At 47.0% G+C, this 20043-nt stretch overlaps 2 protein-coding genes across 3 annotated transcripts; one reads left to right on the plus strand and one right to left on the minus strand.

Moving 5' to 3' along the window:
- The first annotated feature begins 251 nt into the window (after positions 1-251).
- LOC106650624 (rhomboid-related protein 3-like) lies at positions 252-8834 on the plus strand. Its single transcript, XM_014368761.2, has 5 exons — positions 252-288; positions 342-688; positions 6191-6361; positions 7389-7544; positions 8390-8834. The coding sequence occupies exons 1-5, from the start codon at positions 252-254 to the stop codon at positions 8750-8752; spliced, it is 1074 nt and encodes a 357-aa protein (XP_014224247.1). The 3' UTR covers positions 8753-8834.
- A 3033-nt stretch (positions 8835-11867) lies between these two features.
- On the minus strand, positions 11868-18855 carry LOC106650666 (mucin-5AC-like). Of its 2 annotated transcripts, none has more exons than XM_014368813.2 (13): positions 18639-18855; positions 18490-18564; positions 18201-18386; positions 17929-17973; positions 17288-17479; positions 17093-17187; positions 16619-17023; positions 16127-16380; positions 15047-16054; positions 14339-14523; positions 14050-14193; positions 13776-13970; positions 11868-13693 (listed from the first exon to the last, which is right to left on the minus strand). In XM_014368813.2, the coding sequence occupies exons 1-13, from the start codon at positions 18739-18741 to the stop codon at positions 12711-12713; spliced, it is 3870 nt and encodes a 1289-aa protein (XP_014224299.1). In that variant the 5' UTR covers positions 18742-18855; the 3' UTR covers positions 11868-12710. The 2 variants fall into 2 exon arrangements, with proteins under 2 accessions (XP_014224299.1, XP_014224300.1); XM_014368814.2 differs by having other exon boundaries at positions 14050-14199.
- Positions 18856-20043: the final 1188 nt, after the last annotated feature.

Consider the following 20043-nt stretch of genomic DNA (forward strand, 5'->3'; position numbering starts at 1 on the left):
AGTAGGCGGGAAGGTGCGCGTGCTTCAATCCACCTTCACTCGAGTTCGAGCTCTCCTGTCATATTGTCACGTTGAATGTTGCGTTAGCCATAATTGCTTTTTAGGCCAGAGTAAAGTATGAACATGATTTTTGTATGAATTCGAGTTTGGATCCCACTAGAAGTCGTTCTCAAGGAAAAAAAAACTTGAAAATTGAACATAAACAATGCCAGGAATGGTAACTTTTAAGTTTTCACACGAATATTGTGGAGATGACACAAATATTAAAATGTTACGATATTTACACATGTACGTCATGAATCAAAGTTTTAACTTCTTCCGAATTTTTCTCGTGTTCACAGGCGTCACTAAGGACGTGGAAGCGGCCCTGCTCGAGGGCTCACCCACCATGTCATTCGTGTCCTCGGACTTCACCGACCGGACGTACGTCGCGCTGGTCGACGATGCCACCGCTACGCCGACGGGCTCCCCGACGACGACGACAACGACGACGGCGATGATCGAGCCGGTCCACTGCGGCAGTCCCGGGTTGGGTGCGGGAAAGTGTCTCACGGACACGGAGTCGGAGGACGACAACCTGATCGTTGAGGAGCTCACGCCGGTCGTCATTATCAGCCGACAGTCGGCGCCGAGGCCCAAGTTCCGCATCAGGCCGCCTTATCTCATGATTTGTATAAGCATCGTCGAAGTAAGTTTTCGCCCCTGGAAACTTTTTTACAATCCCTTTTTACTTCTACCTCGCTCTTTTTCTTTTTTTGTTGGTATACAAACGATATAACTCTGGGCAAAATATTAAACGTATAATCTAGTGCTCTTTGGGGAACTAAGTTCAATAAAGTTGTCCCCACCCCCGCAAGAAAAGCTGGAAAGGGATGAGGAAGAAAAAAAAGGGTTTACGCGCGCACGACGGGGAGTAGCTATAGAAAAAAAGCGTGCAACACCTTTTCGCATCAACGAGAATAAGAGAGAGAAAGAGAGAGAAAAGCTCGTTGCGAGAAACGCTACGAAACAATTACCTCTCCGAGTTCTTTTGGTTATATACGGCGCACGAATGGCCGGAGGAGGGTAAAGGCATGAGAGAGTCGAGAGCAAAACTTTTCCAATAATCAAAACCACGCCAGGAATATTAAAATCTTGAAATCGCCCCCCGAGATCCGTGTATAACACAAAAACCTCGCTCACAGGGTAGTATTATAGAAAAAGTGCATGCGTGTGTGTGAGGCTGTATGCGCGAACAGACGCGCACTCGCGCATATATACACGTGTTCTCAGAACGCAAGCTCCGGAGCTTGCAATCCTCCTCTCACGCAAAAATAAGCTTACACGCGGACTCGTAGATGCGCGCGTATAACGCGTACGTATAAAAGTTATTCAGTCGGCAATTGGGCCCCGGCAAAACTTTCAAAGTTTCTTCCTTCCTTTTCTCTCTCTCTCTCTCTATCTCTCGGCTCTATCTCTCTCGCTTTTATCTAAATCGTAAGGAAAAACTACGAGAATTATTTTGCCGGGTTATTCGCCACTACGTAGGAGCTCGACGCTACGATAGTAACGGTAGTGTGTGGCTATATATGTGCCCGCAAGCAAACGTGGCATGCCAAGCTCTACAGTAGCAGCAGCAGCAGCATGGGACACGGTCGATAATCATTCGGCCGCTGCAAGCGCGCAAGCTCCGCGCGACTTCCTTTCCGTCTGCGAAGTATACACACACACATACATACACACATATTATATATACACCATTTCCTGCAGCTGCTGGATATAAGCTCCCTTATGTATACGCAGTCGTTGCAATGACACAGACACACACACAAGTTCAAAACCACAGACAGCGAATGCATTCCTAATTTGCCGAGGAAGTAATCCGAACGTAGATGCATACACATGTACGTAGGTTCGCGTATAAGACTGTGCTCTGCCGCTCCGGTGTATATTGCTGGCAGCTCCCATACACACACACACACACACACACGTACATACACGCATACAGGCACAAATTCATAAAGTTGACTCCGTTCAGCCGGAAGGGACGGGGCCGCGTCGTTTTACAACCAAGAGCGCAGCCCGCGTGCAAGATTTACAGCGATTCTTGGGAGGGCCGCTGCAAGCTCGCCGCGTTGACGTTCTCCCTCTCTCTCTCTCTTGCCTTTACTGTCCTCTACGTACACATATATGTATGCTTTGCACTAACGGTGCATGTGTATGTACGTACCCGCACGACGGTGATATATATATATACGCATCGGTCGTGATGATTTATCACTTTTCCTGACGCACACAGTGCGGGGCTGGAGCCAACTTTTCTCTCTTTCTCTCTCTCTCTTTCTTTCCTGCGATTTTTCTTCTTTTCGTTTTTCATATGTTTAATTTATGAGGCATCATCAAGTTCGATGTTAAAATTCAAGCGCGTGTGCGCCGCGGCCCCGCGGTTTCCTGTAATACGACTGTCTACGCGCGCAGCCAGTAGCGGTGGCAACGGCGCTGCAGCTGCGGGGGTACTACGATTTATTTCGCGAGCGAAAATTTGAAATTCATAGCAGCTAATCGAAAAGTTTCGATTGTCTTTGTCGAGGAGGAAGGGTTGCTACAGTCGAAGCTTAAAAAAGGGTGCGAGGATCATTAACTTTCGCAGTGCAGGATGAGCTTGCGGAAGATTCGACGAAACTTGCAACGCGCCAAAAAAAAAGAAAAACGAAGCAAATTTCATCCCGAGGCTAGCTAGCTAGGTAGCTAGCAGTTCCTCGTCGAAAGCCAGAACTGAATACGAAAGCTCGTCGTCGTCGTCGTCGTAGTCGGCCAATTGCGGCGCGTTTATAAAAGCAGACGCGCGCCCGAACTCGACGTAGTTCAACGTAACAGCAGCAGCAGCAACGAGAGAGAGGAAAGGGCTTAACTCGCTCGACTAAGGAGGTTAAAGGATTTGTTGTTTAAACGAGGCACGAGCTGATGCTGCTGCCACTGCCGCTTCTGCTTCTGCTTCTGCTTCTGTTGAGGAGGCAAAACACGAAGAAAAAAAAAACATCATATAAAGGGAAAATGCATTCCATTGAGGGGAGCTTTCTCTTACTCGGCATTACGCGCGCATTTCCGAGTCTGAATTTTCGGTGTTTGCGCGCGCGTTTACTACTGCTACTACTACTACAGTGGCACGCAGAGAGAGAGAGAGTAATAACGAAAATAACGACGATGAACACGGCCGCAAACTCACGCAGCGCAATGAGGTTGTAACCGCTTAGTGCCGAGGCTTACACAAGGGCTGCTCGCTGCGGTTTTCACCCACTGTACTCGCACCCCCGCCTCTTCCTCTTCCTCCTTCCCTCCCCCCTGTGTCCCGAATATCACTGGAGTGCAGCTTGTAGCTTGCAGCTAGCTGACGCGCTCCATTGTATATTTATTTACATCTGTGTGTGTGTGTGTTTACATCGTGAAAACGTTGGCTTGGCTTCGCTTTTTCGGCCTCGTGCACCGTGTACATATAGCGAGCTTGCGGTCGGAGCACGGCGTTATATACGTATGCATTATGGGCGTTATATTATGGTGTCGACGAGCGCAGCGCAGCACCTCGTTGCATCGCTGCACGTATAACCCGCGGCTGAGCTGACCGCAGTGGCAATTTTTTATGGACGCGTCGTCGGGCGTGTTATGTTCATATCGTGTAATTCTCGCACGCATTTCTGCCTCCATCTCTGCGTGGGTTGTTTTTTTTTATTATCGTTTATTATCGTTGTTACAGTTATTTACGAAAAGTTGCAATCAAGCGTCGAAACAAATGAAAGTCGCGCGCACAGCTGATTCTTACCGCGGCAATCAACTTTCCAATTAAAAACTTTGCGCCGAGTTGAAAAAACGCGCGCATGCGCGCGCGCGCGTACGGATATATGTGTAAGCTAAAGGGCGCGCGTGGCAGGGATGGTCGAATAATAAAAAAAAAAAAATGTATACAAAACAACCGGCGCAGCAGAGTCGGAAAAGAAACGCGAGTAAAAAATGCAGAAACGCGCGTGCGGAGAATGGTCGTCGGTCGTCGCGAGGAGCGTGGCGCGCGTCGTCACGCTCGTACTATCTACCATATACCTCTACGGTGCGGCGCTCGCGCAAGCTCTACGTGCCAGCACTTCAAAATTAAAACATACACACACACACACGCACACAAGTGGGGGGTAGGAGAGGGCGCAATGAGTTGCGCGTTGCATACAAAAGCTCATAGTAGATACATGTATACGTCGCGCGGCGGACGAGAAAGTGCAGGCAAAAAAGAAATAGACGCGGGAACGAAATGGCATTCATCGAATCCGTATAGTGGTGGTGCGTTGTACGTGAGAATCGCGCGCGAACCTGCGCAGCCGACAGCGCAAATCCAACGTAAACCTCGATATATAAACGCGCATAATAGCATATGAGCTGGTGGCTGGCTGTGAGCGTTAATAAATTGATGACGCGCGCAAGCGTCTTTCTCCCGCGTATACATTCGAGCTTGCGAGTACGATGCGTATGCGTACGATAATAATTATTATTAACAAGCCCCCTGCGCGAACCCCCGGCCAGGGTCACGCTGTTGCGTATACACTCTTCAATCTTCGTTATGCTGCAGCTGGCGAGCTTGCATTGGACGCGACGGCCACTAGGATGATGATGATGATAATGATTATGATGATGATGATGATGATGATGATGATGATGGAACTTTCACGGCGGGTGGAGCGAGGCACTTGTGATGTACAGCCAGGGCCATATATATCGTCGCCGAGGACATTATGGCTCTTTATGCACGTATACGCCTACGCACACATAGAGAAGCCAAAGTTATATTTCAGTCACTCACTCACTCACTCTCTCTCTCGAGTGAGTTGAACGTACTCGGGGATGCGCCTAAAATTGCCTCGACATTGCTAGCCTAAATATGCATCATACCTCAACGCTCGCATTACCTCGTCGCGGCGCTTCGTGAATTGGCCAAGAAAGCTCGCAGCAGCTCGCAGCGACGACGGCTCTGCCACGGGAATGAAATTACCGTGACAAGAGCGTAGCAGTGGTGGTATATAGCTAGCAGCCGTGCCGGAGAATCTAATTCTCTCGCTCGAGCTTGCGACGCGCCTGCGTTTATGTGTATATTTATTATATTTTTTTTTTTTTTAAATCCTCGGTGTACTTACGGTTGTTCCGCGCGTGCTTGCGTCGCGCGGCGAAAGCACGTCGTAAAAATATTTGATTCGTTTAATTTTTGCGTTCTCACCGGGAGGTAGAAATCCATTATCTACTTAACGCGCTCGCGCTCGAGGAATTATATACTTGTGTCATGAATAAGTACACGCTCGACCGCAGTGTCCAAGCACGGGAGCTTTATAATGCTATACGCGTTTCGAAAAAATATACATGCTCAAACAATAACGTATCTGTCTTTACGATAACACACCTATACACGCGCACAATTGTAGAAACCGAAAACAGCCGTATACACGAGATAATACTATTTGTGTGTAGTACGCGCGATTGGCTCTCGACTTTCTTTTTCTCTTTCTCTCTTTTCGAGAGCTGCTGCTGCTGCTGCTGCTGCTTCGAGTACACATCTTTTTCCTCTCTCACAATATCGAGAGGCAATATAACGAAAGTTGGTCAGTTTGGTGCGGATATAAAGAGCACGTGGCTCGCTCGCGAGCAGCGCGCCCCTTTTATCAAACAAAAAGCGAGCTTTTTTCTCTCCCTCTCTCTCCATCTCTCTATCTTTCTGTGCTTTCGCTTTTTTTTTTTATTTGTCGCAAAGTGGTCGTCGTCGTCGTCGTCGTGCGCGCACAGGCTGCAGCGCCACACGAGTGCAGTACACCGCGCAAAAAACTATGAAGGTAGAGTAGCAGTAGAAAAAACGAACGACTAAAAGAGAGAGAGAGACGTAGCATCCCACTCCCCCCGTCGTACACTGCAGCAGCTCGCGCTCTATATACACGCGCTAGGCGAGCTTACGTCCCACCGAAGAAATAAAGCAGTAGAGCAAGAAAAAGAAAGCCATGGCGCGCAAGAGCAAGAGCAAGAGCAAGAGTGAGAGAGAGTGAAATAAAGAATGTTTCCCTTCTTCTTCTTACTATACTTCTGTACTATTTCTTCTTTTCGTTTTTCTTTTTCTCTTCCTTCCCTTCTTTTACTAAAAAAAAAAAAAAAAAACTCACGCGATTTCTTTTCTCTCTCCTTCTGCTTGCAGATAGCGGTTCACTGCCTGGGCGACGAGGCGACGTTACGAGAATGGCTGGTCTATGACCCGCGGCAGCGGCTCCAGGGCTGGAGGTTTATATCCTACATGCTTTTGCACTCAGACGCTCTTCACTTAGCTCTGAACGTGGTCATTCAACTGTTACTGGCCACTCCGCTCGAGGTAAGGCCAATTAAAGCCAATTCAATAAGGTCAACAACGAGCGTAGTATATAGTACTACGGGACTGCCGTCGCGTTCGCGCGAAAAGCACACGTCCACCCACACACATACCCGCGCGCGCGCGTGGCTCGTCGTCGCTCCATTTCCTTCGAAAAATTTTCACCGCAGCTTTATACACTACTACGCGCGAAACGTTGTAAAAGCTCTCGTTCTCTATCTTTCCACTCGCGACGTTGGCGTTTTTCTTTAACGCTGATACAGCTCGTTTTTGTTTACTCGGTAAAAGCTCTCCCCCCCCAAAAAAAGCTCTCCGTGTGTATCTTCGTACGTGGTTTGCGCGCGCGCGCGTGACTGTAAATTTTCATAAACACGACTAGTGCACAAAAATGCGCGCGCCTCGCGTATTAGAGAAATGCGTGGCGCGCGATAAATAAGCGACTTTTACGCTAATATATAGCGTACGAGTGATTTACGAGTAAGAGAGAGAGAGAGCTTGCAAACACAGGCAAACGCGCGGTGATAATTCAGATAGAATTAATACAAAGCTCGTTAAACTTCATAATGGTCTTAAAGCTGCTTGGGCTTTGTCGTGCGCGCTTGGATATATATATAATACACGAGAAAAGCCCCTAAGGCGACGCGAGCGCAAGCTCAAAGCATTGGTAAATTTTCGGCTTCGATCCGCCGGCACGAAACGACGTTCGTATTTACTCGCTTGTATTATTACGTTTATACAAGATCGCGTGTGTTTATTTGCTGGCAAACGATACGATATACGAGTTGGCTTCGAGTGAGAGTTCAACGTAACGATAATCGTACGAGATATAGACCGACACATTCAATATCAAGGTATATACCGGTGGAGCTTTTCCTCCGACTTGATATACAAACAGAGAATGCGAATTATATTCATAGAAAATTCTCGCCTTCTCCACGCAGCTTTACTATATACGTATTTATATAATATGCTCCTTCAGCAATTCTCTCTCACTCTTTGAATACATGTATATTCCCCCACACACTCACAGGTAGAGCAGGGCCGTCTGGCGGTCTGGACGATTTATCTCGGCGGCGGAGTTTGCGGGGCTCTCGGCGCCTCGCTGCTGCAGCCCAACCTCTATCTCGTCGGGGCTTCCGCTGGAGTTTATGCACTTCTCACCAGCCACCTCTCCCATCTTTATCTGGTGAGTCTGCAGCTTCTGCATCCCCGTGTATTATTATGCTTACCCTCCGTTTGCTCGATTTTTTTTGTCTCCCCCATCCTTTTATTTTTTTTTTTTTGTTTTTGTTTTTGCGCTATTATACATACGTGTATTTTTATTCCATACGTACGTGCACTCGCTCGCTCGCGCTGTACGCGCTTATCTCGCTCTTCAATCGTAAAATTATATTTAACGGTCCACGCGGGAGCTTTACGTGGCTTTGTTCGCTGCTGTTTTTTTTTTTATTCATTTTTTTTGTCGTTGTTGTTATCTTTTTTACGTATATATATGGAACCAGGCCTGAGGCAGCTACACTATCCGTTGGTACTGTATAGCGATATGTAGCAACCGGGCGGCCGGCTTTATATTTATTTATTTTTTTTTTATACTCGCGCGGAGGTTCAAAAAGACTAGAAAACGGGGGTTTCATATATTTATTTGACACTATCTTTTAAACGGTTTTTACTATTTTCTCTCTCTCTCTCTCTCTCTCTCTTTAGCTTTAATTTGTATCGTTGTTCGATAACGCCGCCGCGCGCATGACGAAGGAGAAAGAGAGAGAGAGAGAAAGAGAGAACGAGCGGGTGCAGGAACGTGCTTTTATACACACGCAGTAGCAGGCGGGTCGCGCAAGCTCTCTTTGTAAAATTTGCTCTAATAACTTTGCAGGCGTCGCAGCTGTTCACCATTATTCTTTTTCGTTCGAGCCTGTCGCTCTCGCTCTCACTTTCCCGCCTGCCATCATCATCAATCACCTTTTACTTTAACCAGAGCTTTTCGTGCTTTTTTCTCTTTCTCTCTCTCTATACACTAATACATAATTGCAGTGTCACGGCGAGCTACGCTACGCGAGTTGGCGCCTGCTGGCGGTGCTGCTGCTCGCGGCCGCGGACGTGGCCTCGTTCCCGGTGCCCGGCCTCATGTCGCTCGCCTCCTCCTCCACCTCCTCTTCGTCCACGGTTGCTCGGGGCAGCCGCATCGGCTGGGAATCCCACTTGGCCGGTGCCCTGGCGGGTCCTCTCCTCGGTCTGGCCTGTTTCCCGCATCAGAGCAAGAAGGACGCCCGGGGCCGGCGCTTCGTGCGCTTCGTCAGGCTCTGCTCGGCGGTCAGTCTGACGTTGCTCGTCGTCGGCGCCATCCTGGGCAACGTCTACATGGTGGCGCTGCCCCAGCTGCGCAGGCCGTCCTGACAGAGGATCGAGATGCTGGTGCAGTTCTGCAAGAACAGCTTCATCATCGTGAAGATCAGGGAGGCGGTGGACGCGGTTTTCGAGTAAAAAGGGAAGGACGACGAGGACGATCGTTGTGTAAATACGGAGCGAAATTATTTTCAAACTTTCCTGCTTCGAGTCGAGCGAGGAATACCCATTATATATCATACGTTTTATCTTCTGTAGTGGAGGTTTTTCTACATGCGAAAGCTCGAATCGCTTGTTTACTCATATAATACGACACAGAGAAATTCTAATCACAGTCTTTCCCCCGGGGGGTGATTCGCCGTTTCCAACTATTATTATCATTATTATCATTATTGTACCGGTGGCTGTAATTGCCTACAGTGTAGTAGTACGTACCGGTACACCAGCATCGTATTAATGCAGAGATCGGAAATGTGTTGGAAATTATATTATTGTAGAAACGTTTTGTGTATTTAAACACGTGTAACCGACTGTAATGTGACGTTTTGTTTCGCGTAATTTGATTTCGTTCGTACACGCATACACCCTCCCCACGCGAAAGTTGGTTTATTAATATCGAACGCTTATTACAAATGAAACGCGAGCGCGAGAGAGAAAGAAAGAAAGGCTTTAATTGACGGTTCGAGCTCTTTGTGCGCCGTGCGAAACGATGCATATAAACTCTCTCTCTCGCTCTCTTTGCTGCTGCGCGCGCAAAACAAAAGCACACCCATCCCGGGGCTTCTCTGACGGACGGACAGGCGCGCGGGGGGCTGGTTGGTTGCCGCTGCTGCTCTGTGTTTTGTAATAATTAGCAGTAATTGCATTTACATTGTGCGCAGTGGCAGCAGCAGCAGCAGCGATGCTTGTGCATAAAGAAAAGTCCGGGAGGAGCCCCCCTCCGCGACGATGAGAGCCACATAACTCCGGGTAATAATGAAAAAAGCTCGTTTACGCGCGCGCGCGCGCAAGTGATTTATGCGAAAAATGATTAAATTAAAATTCATTAAGTTTATTAAAGAGCGCGTGTATAGTGTAAACACAACACTGGAAAGTAACGCGTGTTAGCTTACGCTCGAATTACATCATTGTCATTTTTCCCCCTTTATATATTATATTATTATATGCATTAATAATATTAAGTGTATATAGGCTATATACGATGGATAACATATATACGAGAATTATTTGACACACGAGAAAATGATTGAGCGAAGGAAAAAAATTTTATATTACGCGTTAAACATATTTGTAAAATACTATAGTACCGCCGATGCACGACTTAACTTTAACGATGCTGTTATGAGAATTATTGCGTATAACGAGTAGCTCTGTGTTTATCCGTCGGGGTAGGATATTAACGAAGCAAAATAAAATGAAAAAAAAACATAAAACGAGAAAAAAAAACGATGATGATCCAGATAAAGAGTGTAAAGTTTGTAAAATACGAGGGCATCACGCTATTTGTTGTAAAAAAAAAAGAAACCAATAAATACATAAATAGATGAATAAAAGTGTACACTGCCCGGTATATTGAGCGTGTGCGATGTAAAACGAGTGTTTGTAATGTGAGAGCGCATGCATTGACCGTAGAGAGGAAAAAAAAATGTACCACTCGTCGTTACGTTCGGTCGAGTTTTTTTTTCTTCGTTATTTTATACACACCCACACATACTTACTCCGAGTAATCAACTGAATTCTTGCAATTTTTAAATTAATAAAAAATAAATAACGAGGAGGGATTTCGTCAGCTGTACGCGGTTAAAAATTGAAGAAAGCAGGCTGTGATTATTTTAATAATAATTAACGATACACATTAATGTACCGGAAAATTATATATTACAAATTATATATATTATATGTAACGTTAAAAAACACACCTTTTATGTATATGACGTAATCCCCTACAATGATTGTAAATAAATGAAAACTATTGATTATTCCTAGTAATCTTATTGTAGAGAACGGAAGAAAAAAAAAAGTAACAACACAAAACGATTCGTTATTTCCCTTTATATGGTGCCGGCATTTCATGCTCAAAAAAGTATAAATAAATAAATCAAAAAAACATAAAACGCAATCCGTGTCTTTTCATTCTTACCTTAATTTCCCTCAAAAATTTCGCAGCTTCTCAATCGTGATCGTTTCGCTCTTTGCTCTCTATGATTGACTCAATGCAGCAGCACACACAAAGTCTAAGGAGAGCAGCTCTACCTATTATACGCGCATCCTCGAAAAGCTCTCTGTGGGTAAGTCACCGCGCCTTGTATGCTTCTTCCTTACTCTCTAACCTCCATTCCTCCGCACTCGAGTCTATTGTCTTACATCAGCCGGGGGAGAATAATGTTTTAATGAAAGATAAAAGATAATAGGAGATTAAGAGACGTATCTGGACTCGCCGGCAAGATGAGCTTTGAGTTTGCCTCTGCTTTTAGGACCTCGTCCCACTCTATATAACCTAGCTCCTTTCTGTGTGCGATAAACGCGACGACGACGACTCGACGAGAGTAAAGGAGCATTGCAGCTGAGACACAATGGCCCCGAGGAGGAGCGCATCCCTCGCTTGACGTGAGCGACAAAAGGGAACCTTTCCTTTCGCCCTTCTCCCCGTGGCTTCTCTTTACATTAAATAGTGTAACTATATTACTGCGCGCCTCGGTGCAGAGAGAGAGAGAGAGAGAGAAAGACGACGTGACTGCGTCTCTCTCACTTTCTACGAGTCAAGTGAGAGGTCAGGTATATGAAAGGTGGGAAAACGACGACGACGACGACTACGACAGAGATTCACGAGCAGTGTCACGGCCGAATAATATTCTGGCGCGGAGCTTTAAGAAGTTTCTTGCAGCGGAGATCCCCGAGAAGTTGCACCGCGCGTAGTCGTCGGTGTGTGTGTGTGTGGCCGAGCTTGGCAGCTCTTCCTCGAATTACATTTATATATACGGTACGAATATAATATAGAGAATCTCTGTTTTGTCCCTCGGAAGGAAGTTTCGACGGAGCTTGCAGAGAGTAAGAGCCGAGAGAGAGAGAGAGAGAGAAAGGAAAGTCAATGCTCTGCTCTACGAACGAAACATCATCTCTCACTTAAATCAAGCGCCGTCTCAATTAAACGGTGAACGATGGTAAATTCGTGTTCTTATTATTGTCTTTATTTACTTCGAATAGAGAAAAAGCTGTCTTACAGAACTAAGTATTGGATGCGATTCGTATAAGTATGAGTTGAAAAAGATTCTAGCTATTACATTATAGACAACGTTGACGTACAAAAATGGCTTTTTATAGCTTATTCGATGGCTACATCTTATAATTTTAATTAATAATTATTGATCTTTATCCGTTCGAGTAATAAAATTATATCTCAAATGTCGATATGCTTTTTTATATACATAACATACGATTAATACGAGTGCGACTATATATATATGCTACTTATATATTGCACGAGTTTAGCATCTATCGTGAATTTTCGAATTACATTATATACTTCGTATTTACTTTCGTTGGAGCGAAATTTTGTTTCGTTTGATTTCACGAGGTAAAATATTTTCTTTATCATTCAACGTCAAGATCAACAGGCTGAAATCAGATCCTCTGTGAGTCAAAGTTACAACGAATGGCGTGCGAAACGTAAATATTTGCCTTATTCTTTTTTTTTGTGAGTTATACTCGGAGTACACAGTTTTAATTAAATAAACTTTATTACAGAATTCATACTGTAGATATATACGCGAAATTCATATTGCATTCACTAAAAATTCTTCTAATAATACTGATACTACAACTATATTTTGTGGATTCGTAAAAATTTTCCGTCAAAAACCGTATCGAATTCGCGCGCGGATAACGAATCTCAAGAGAATCTCGAGCGCGCGCCTCGGTTTACATCGAACGATGTCCGTTTACAAAATAATTATTCACGAGCTTTCCGGGCCCAGTTTATTACACGACTTTGCATAGACGTGTTCGTATCTCAGCAATCGAGGCTCTTGCACTGGACGCCGAACTCGCTGCATCTGCACTCGCGGCAGTCGCTCGACAGCTCGGCGATGATTCTGTTGACCCGGTACATCTTGCCGTATATGTTGCAGCCGGCGAGCTTGAGCAAGCCCAGGGGATCGTTATCCGCTTGGGTCGCTGGTTTCTTCGTCGTTGTAGTCGTCGTCGTCGGAGTCGTTGTTGTAGTTGTTGTCGTCGGCTCGCTACTGCTGCTTTCCTCCAGCGTCGTAAATGTCACTTCCGTCGTCGAAGTCGACGGGCTCGTTGGCTCTGTCGTTGACGTCGGCGTCGTCGTCGTCGTTGTACTACTCGACGAGATAACCGTCGCTGCCGTCGTTGAGCCGGTCGTCGTCGGTGCTGGAACTTTGACGATCGATGAGGAATTCGTGACGTTGGCCGCGGCCGCCGTCTTCTCGCCCCAAGTTTCCGCCGGCCGGTCGTCGTCGAAGAACAGATTGAACACGCTGTCGAGGGAAAATATCGACGAGTCGTCGGCCTCGTTGTCCTTGATGATCGGGTCGGTCGTCGTCAGGGTCACGTCGTCGGCGCTGAAGCTCTTGCTCGTGATCGACACCGATGCCGCCGCATCCGTCTCGTTGTTGCCACCATCGTCGTCGTCGTGGCTGTCGTTGTAACGGGAGAAATCGTCGACCGAAGTCAGCGGCGGTGGTGACAGCGACTGCTGCTGTTGCTGCTGATCCTCTGCGGGGCTGGCTTCGCTCGACGTAATCGTTGCCACCGTCGTCGTCGTCGTCGTCGTCGTCGTAGTCGCCGTCAAGCTCGGCTCCGGCATCAGGTAGGGCGGCTGCATCTCGCCGATGAGCGAGGACAGATCGGGCGCAGGCTCGGTCTTGATCACGTCGCGAAACGGATCCGGCGAGACGGTCGGCTCGTGCTGCGACGACGACTCCGAGTCGGCCCGATCCAGCACGACCGTAGGCGACTCCACGCCGTCGGCTGTGAAAAAAAAAAAGCAATTGACCACGATTAAGATCTAGTGGCGATTGAGTCGGAAAAAGGGGGGAGAAGAGCATCGAACCGCAAACTACGTTGTCGCAGCACTTGTTGTTGGGATCGCTGATTCTTTTGCAGCCGATCTTCAGCGGTGGACACTTGCGACTGGAGCATATGATTTGGCCGAAGTAGCAGATGCACCTCACGCATAGAGCTCGACTCGGTAAGAACTGGCCGTGGGTGTACTCCAATTCCTCGTACAGGCACTTGTTCGACATGACTTTGATGAAAAGAGAATGATTTTATTGTTATTTCAATTCGATCGGTATCATGAATTTATTATAAAGAAATGCACGAACCATCGGTTTTTCTGTGTGGATTCGGTGGCACGGGCATCTCCTCGGGCGCGACAGTCACGCCGGTGCTCACCTCCAAATTCAGATCCGAGGCAGACGAGTGGAAGAGCGCGTCGAAGTGAGACTGATCTTTCGGCACGAAGCCACCTGTTCCTCAAAAAATAAAAGGACGAAAATCATTTGCTTATTTAATTAAATATATATAGATCCCTCCTTTAAGGAACCACGATATATCTTGCTTAGCTCATAATATAATAGAACAAAGAGAAACAAAAAATAAAATTGTATTTACCTTCCGTTTTTGCGGGCGGACTGAAGCGACTCGTTTGCGTGACGATGTCGTAAAAATTGGCATCGTTACGGAGTTCCGGGACGACTCCGACGGCGGGAAATCCGGTCGCCACCGACGACGACGAGGACACCACCTCGCCGTCTTTGTCCTTCACCAGAGCGTCCGCCGCTACGAACGGTATTATCCTGCGAGCGCGACAAAAATATAGAGGACAATATAAAAATAATGAAACTGTGTCGCGATGAGACGCGACGGACGAGAAAATTATTTCGCCGATAGAGTCGAGATGGCAAGGCGCACGATGACAGGCTTTTTTTACTATAGTTTATCGTGTTACATTCTTATGGGGGACAGAAAATGAAGAGGGAATTTTTATTTATTTACGCTTCCTTCGTAGACGCGTCGTGGCCCGACTCCAAAACTAACTTTTGTAAGGCTTAAATTTGGCTTGTCTACGAATATGTGGGCTTTTTAACTCCCGATCTTTGCTACTCTGTAAGTGGGTTTCTTAAAAATTGGGATAAAGCCATCTAGCGGTCGGTCGCCGTACCTCAGCTTACGTATTGGTCTATAGCTAAAACGACTTCTCAGATAGGGTCTCAAGACGGTGAAAATTAAATGTTTGGGTAAAATTCATTAACACCGAAAAACCTCTCGTAATAAATCAAACGCGAAAACCAAATAATCGATAAAGTGCCATATTATTACCTGACGTTCGGCAGCGAGGGCGGCAGGGTCGGCTCGTTGTAATCGAACTCGTAATCCTCGCCAGCGCCACCAGCGGCGTCTCCCTTTCTTCTCGTGATGTTCAGAATCGCCTGGACGTCCGGAGACATACTGGGCTTGTTGCCATTACCACCACCGCTACTACTAGCTCCCGCCTCCTGATGTTTGTTGTTGCCGTAAATCGTCTCGACGGCCACGTTGGTCTTGACGGTGACGTTCATCACCAGCATGTCGTTGGGCACGAGTATGGAGGTCGACAGGCCGCTCGATGGATTTTTCACCGATATCATGGAGATCGTCTTCTCCCCCTCGTCATTATCGTCGTTGATTTTATCTCTCTCCATAATTGGCTCGTTATCGTCGCTTATCCGATCGATGCTCGTCGTAGTCGTTCGTTCGGCTTCCTCCTCGTAGGCCAAGGTAGTGACCTCGGGACTCTCCGTAGTAGTGGTAGTAGTAGTGCTAGTCGTAGTCGTCGTTGTAGTGGTAGTAGTACTAGTGCTAGTGGAGGTCGTTGCTGGGCTAGTACTCGTGCTAGTATCGGTGGTAGTAGTCTCGTCGGTGGTGCCGTTCGTACAGGTGACGCTGGATTTGTCCACTTGGGCGACTATGCTGCTCTTCTCGATGACGTTGTTGTTGCTGTTGTCGTTCTTCGTGGCTATCTTGCTACCGGACCCCAATCTCTTGGTCGTATTTTTCTTCGTGTGCGGCTTCTGCGTGGACTTGGACGGCCTACCGTTACCGTTGTTCTTTTTCGTCGGCCTCGCCGAAGACGTGGAATTTTTCTTGTTTATTTTTATCCTCGGCGTAGTACCGCTACTCGAGGGTTTCTTCGTTGTCGTAGTCGTCGTCGTCGTGGTCGTTGACGCTGCAGTTGTACTCGTTGTCGGCATCGAAGTCGTCGTTGCAGCTTCAGTCACGTTGACACTCACCGACGACGTCGACTCGGCAGCAGCTCTGTCACTCAACGTCGTCTCGAAGTCGTCCTGCCTGCAAAATTCATAAACTTTAAACGATCTTTTCTCTCTCTCGCAAACACCGGAAAACGTAACATCGGCTTACCCGTGACTGGAGCAGTTCTCGCTGGACAGCATCGAGATGGATATTACGTCACCACCTACGGACACTTCGGGGCTGGCGATACTCGCAGCGGTCGTTGATACCACCACTGCCGGCATCGGAGTCGTCTCCGGCGGCGAAGTATTCGGCTCCGCGTCCGCGTAATTGCTCGTCTGTTCGTCGTTGTCCGATGCAGCCAGTGCCGCCGTAGTAGTAGTAGTGGTAACCGATTGATCCAGCGTAATCTCCGACGACAACTGAAAGAGCCCGAGCATTTCACAAGAAAATCTCCAGCTTTTATCTTGGGATTATATTTTATAGATATATATTTCTCTGCGGCCGAACTTTCTATGTCACCGAGACGTATATAGTATACAAAGTTTTCAATTTCGCCGACTCCGCAGTTCGGACTCTCTCAATGGCGAATCATACAATTATTAAAAGGAAGGAAGAAGAGAGATAAGAGGGACGACTGGGGAAGTATATATAAAATACCTCGAGCTTGCCGCCGGTGGTGGTGATGGTGGTAGTGGTGGACTGCTGCTGCTGCTGCTTCGGATAATCCGTCGTCTCGCCTATGATTTCGTTATTCATCGTTTCCGTCTCTGAGCTACCACCTCCATCTCCGTCTCCGTCACCGACGTCGTCGTCGTCGTGTTCTTCTGTGCCAGCGTCGTCGTCGTCGTCGTTATTGCCGTCCTCGTCGCTGCTTATTATCGATTCGGTGGTACTGCTGTCGTTAGCGAGGGAAAACTTTTCGGTCGCTGAGTCGGACAAACCACCAACGCCGCCGCCGCTGCTGCTCCTTCCGCTGGCCAGCGAGCTCGGTGCTAGGATCTCGTTGACTACCCTGTAGCCCCTTCCCTCGATGCTCGTCAGCGCGGGATCGTGAATCGCGGGCTATACGTAATTATTATAAGCGACTTTAGTAGCGATCGTCGTCGTTGATAATTATACGACGTAACTCACGTAGTAATGATTCTCCTTGCGAAATTTCGCGTAGTCCTTGCTGATGAACGCGTACGAGGCGAAATTCTGTTCCGCCTTCACTTCGATCGTTCCACCTGAGCAACGACAACAAAAAAAAAACAACGCATAATTGTATCAACACCTCGATACATCGATTATTTTATCATTATTATCGTCGTATCGTCTCGAGCTTACTGCAATTGTAGGTGGACGGGCAGCACTGTCCTGGGCGCACGATCGGCTGGCAGCCCTGCAGTGGCGGGGCGCAGGCAAGCGGCACGCAGCGTATCGCGCCCATGGCGCAGAAGCAATTGTCGCAGGCCGCCTTCCAGGGTATGTCGCGCACCATCTCGCCCTCCTGATAGACGCGCTGGCCCTTGCGGCAACCTGCGTGCGTATATATAAATGCGATAACATGTACGATAATACGTGTGTACGCTCGGTCGGTTTTCAATTAGGCCGCCCGAGCGACCCCTGTATAATGCGCTTGCCTTTAATATCATTGGATGCGCTTCGACGTTCCGCTGACCGACTTTGCGGTATTATAACGTTAACGTTCGTATATTTTATATTGCTTACTTATTCCTCCGTCTCGTGCACGGCACAATTTATAAAAGCTCCGAGCAAAAGTCGCGTGAGCCACGAGCTTAATCGCACGCGTATATTGTTATTATACCGGAGGTGCACGAAAGAGCCGTGGAAGATTGACTCGGGCTCGTATTACGAACGACGTTTCGTACTTACCACTGCTACTGTATAATAATAGCGGCAAACGCGCGCGGCTTAGAATTAAAACGTATATTATATATACGTGTATGTATTATAATAACACTCACCGAAAGCCGAGATCGCGGCTAGGGTTGTCGAGAACTCCGCTTGACCTGTAACAAGAAAGCATCATAATCGTACACTTACGGGCCGCGGGCAACAACTTGATTAAGAGCCCTGAGAATAACGTATACTTTATTTACATGTACTCGAGCGTGCGCAGGCCCTTGCCGGTCGCTCGAGCAACTCGAAATAATTGTCGCGAGCAGAGAAAAAAAAAGTTTTTTATGGGAAGTCTTTATAATACACGTAATGTGGTAGTGCACGTATATATACTCACGGGTGCAGTTGTAGGCGACGGGGCAGCAGGAGTGCGGATTGTAGAGGGGCACGCAGCCGGGCAGCGGCAGCAGGCACTTGGGCTGGATGCACTTGCGCGCACCCGAGATGCAGTAGCAGTACTCGCAGCGTCGCGAGCCCATCATCGCCGAGCCCGGCCCGTAGCGGACGCCCTCGTAGACGCATCCTGTGGTGGTGGTGGTGGCGAGTGACAAGATACAAAATGTTTATTATTCAAAATACGACTATCTAGACATTTTTTAGAAACGCAAAAAATCATGAGCTCGTACCTTCCTCCTTGTTGGGACGTTCCGCCGCCTCCACCGCCGTCGTCTTGGAACGTTGAAGCAAATTTTCGCTCTCACCTGCGAGACATCGATCGACCAAGTTATCAGCCCCGTATTTATTTAAAGAGAGATATTTTATGGAAATCGCTTACTTCTTTGCGGAACGGAATGGTCGCCGTCGCAGACGATCTTGGCGCAGCAGACGTGGTGCTCCGTGGTCGGCGGCGGCGGCTCGGATCTGCAGCCCGGCGGCATCGGGTCCGGCAGCTTGGGGCAGACCCGCAGCCGGCACCTGAGCGAGCCGTCGGCGCAGCGGCACTGCAGGCACGGCTCGCTCGTACCGACGTGGTCGCCCTCGGCGTAGCGCTTGCCCTCGTAACGACATCCTGCGGACATTGCATCGTTCGATTATTATTTTATGGCTAGAAAGGGGTAGCTTGGTGAGCTTGAAATCGTCGTTCGCTATCGAAGCTTACAATTAATCGAAAAGTACTTAGTAGAGACTAAATCGAAGAAGCCAGTTATGAAACCGTTTTGCGGTATACATGTGATTAGTTCTACGAGGATCGCTGCATGATGAGAAATTAAAATTGAATTTTTACATACACTAGTAACTTTCAGGTGCGTTTCGCGCGCATCAATTTTTCAGTAGGGTCTTATAAAAGTTACTATTTTGATCATAGGTGTCACTTAATTGCATTTCGTCTCGAGGCATAAGTAACTCAACCAATCACAGGCCGAATAGATTGGCTTTACTTTCAGGTCCATCATTATTTTAAGTAAGGAGGATTACAAAAGTTTCACAATCTGCAGCTGTTCTTATACAGCTAATCCTTTGAGCTTTTTTATCTTTTTCTAAACCTTCGCGATCTATTCAATATAAAGGCTGTGTAATACTATTTATAATTCCTCAAAAAAGGTTTATAGTTAATTAATGGTATAATCAATGAAAGTCCTGTATTGAAAGTTGAAGATCCTATTTTTACGTGCATTTTCAATGTCACCTAGATATTTTTTTACTATACTCGGCAAAAACGATATTGTGTTCTTTACGCAAAAAAAATTAAATTGTTGTCAATGTAATGTAATTAATCTTTTGGTCCTATTTAATAAAATAGTATTTTTAATATGTAAAAATAGATGTTTTTATTTCATTGAATGCATTTTTAACTGGCATACAAGAAATTATAATTTTTTTGTATAACATTTTACTTCATAACATAAATTTTACGGTTTAAACCAAAATCATAATTCTGCGCCTAAACGTTTTGTGAGAAATCAAGACACAGATCAATGTGACCGAATCTCCGTCAAATCCATATGGTGCAAAAAAAATAAAATCAGCCCATATAACATCAATTTGGGAATCGATGGTTGTCCAGGGCCAGATAGAGGGGCGTGTCGCCCATCTCGCGCTGCGAGTACTTCGGGTCCTGACCCAGCTGTAGGAACGACTCGACTATCATCTCTTGGCAGCCCGACTAGCAGGCCCCTCGAAAGTGCGTCACGCCCGGCTTCTCTCTGATCACCAGCTGCACCGGCTGCTTCAGCTGGTCG

This window comes from Trichogramma pretiosum, unplaced genomic scaffold (genome assembly GCF_000599845.2).
Source record: "Trichogramma pretiosum strain Unisexual culture from Peru unplaced genomic scaffold, Tpre_2.0 scaffold38, whole genome shotgun sequence".
NCBI lineage: Eukaryota > Metazoa > Arthropoda > Insecta > Hymenoptera > Trichogrammatidae > Trichogramma > Trichogramma pretiosum.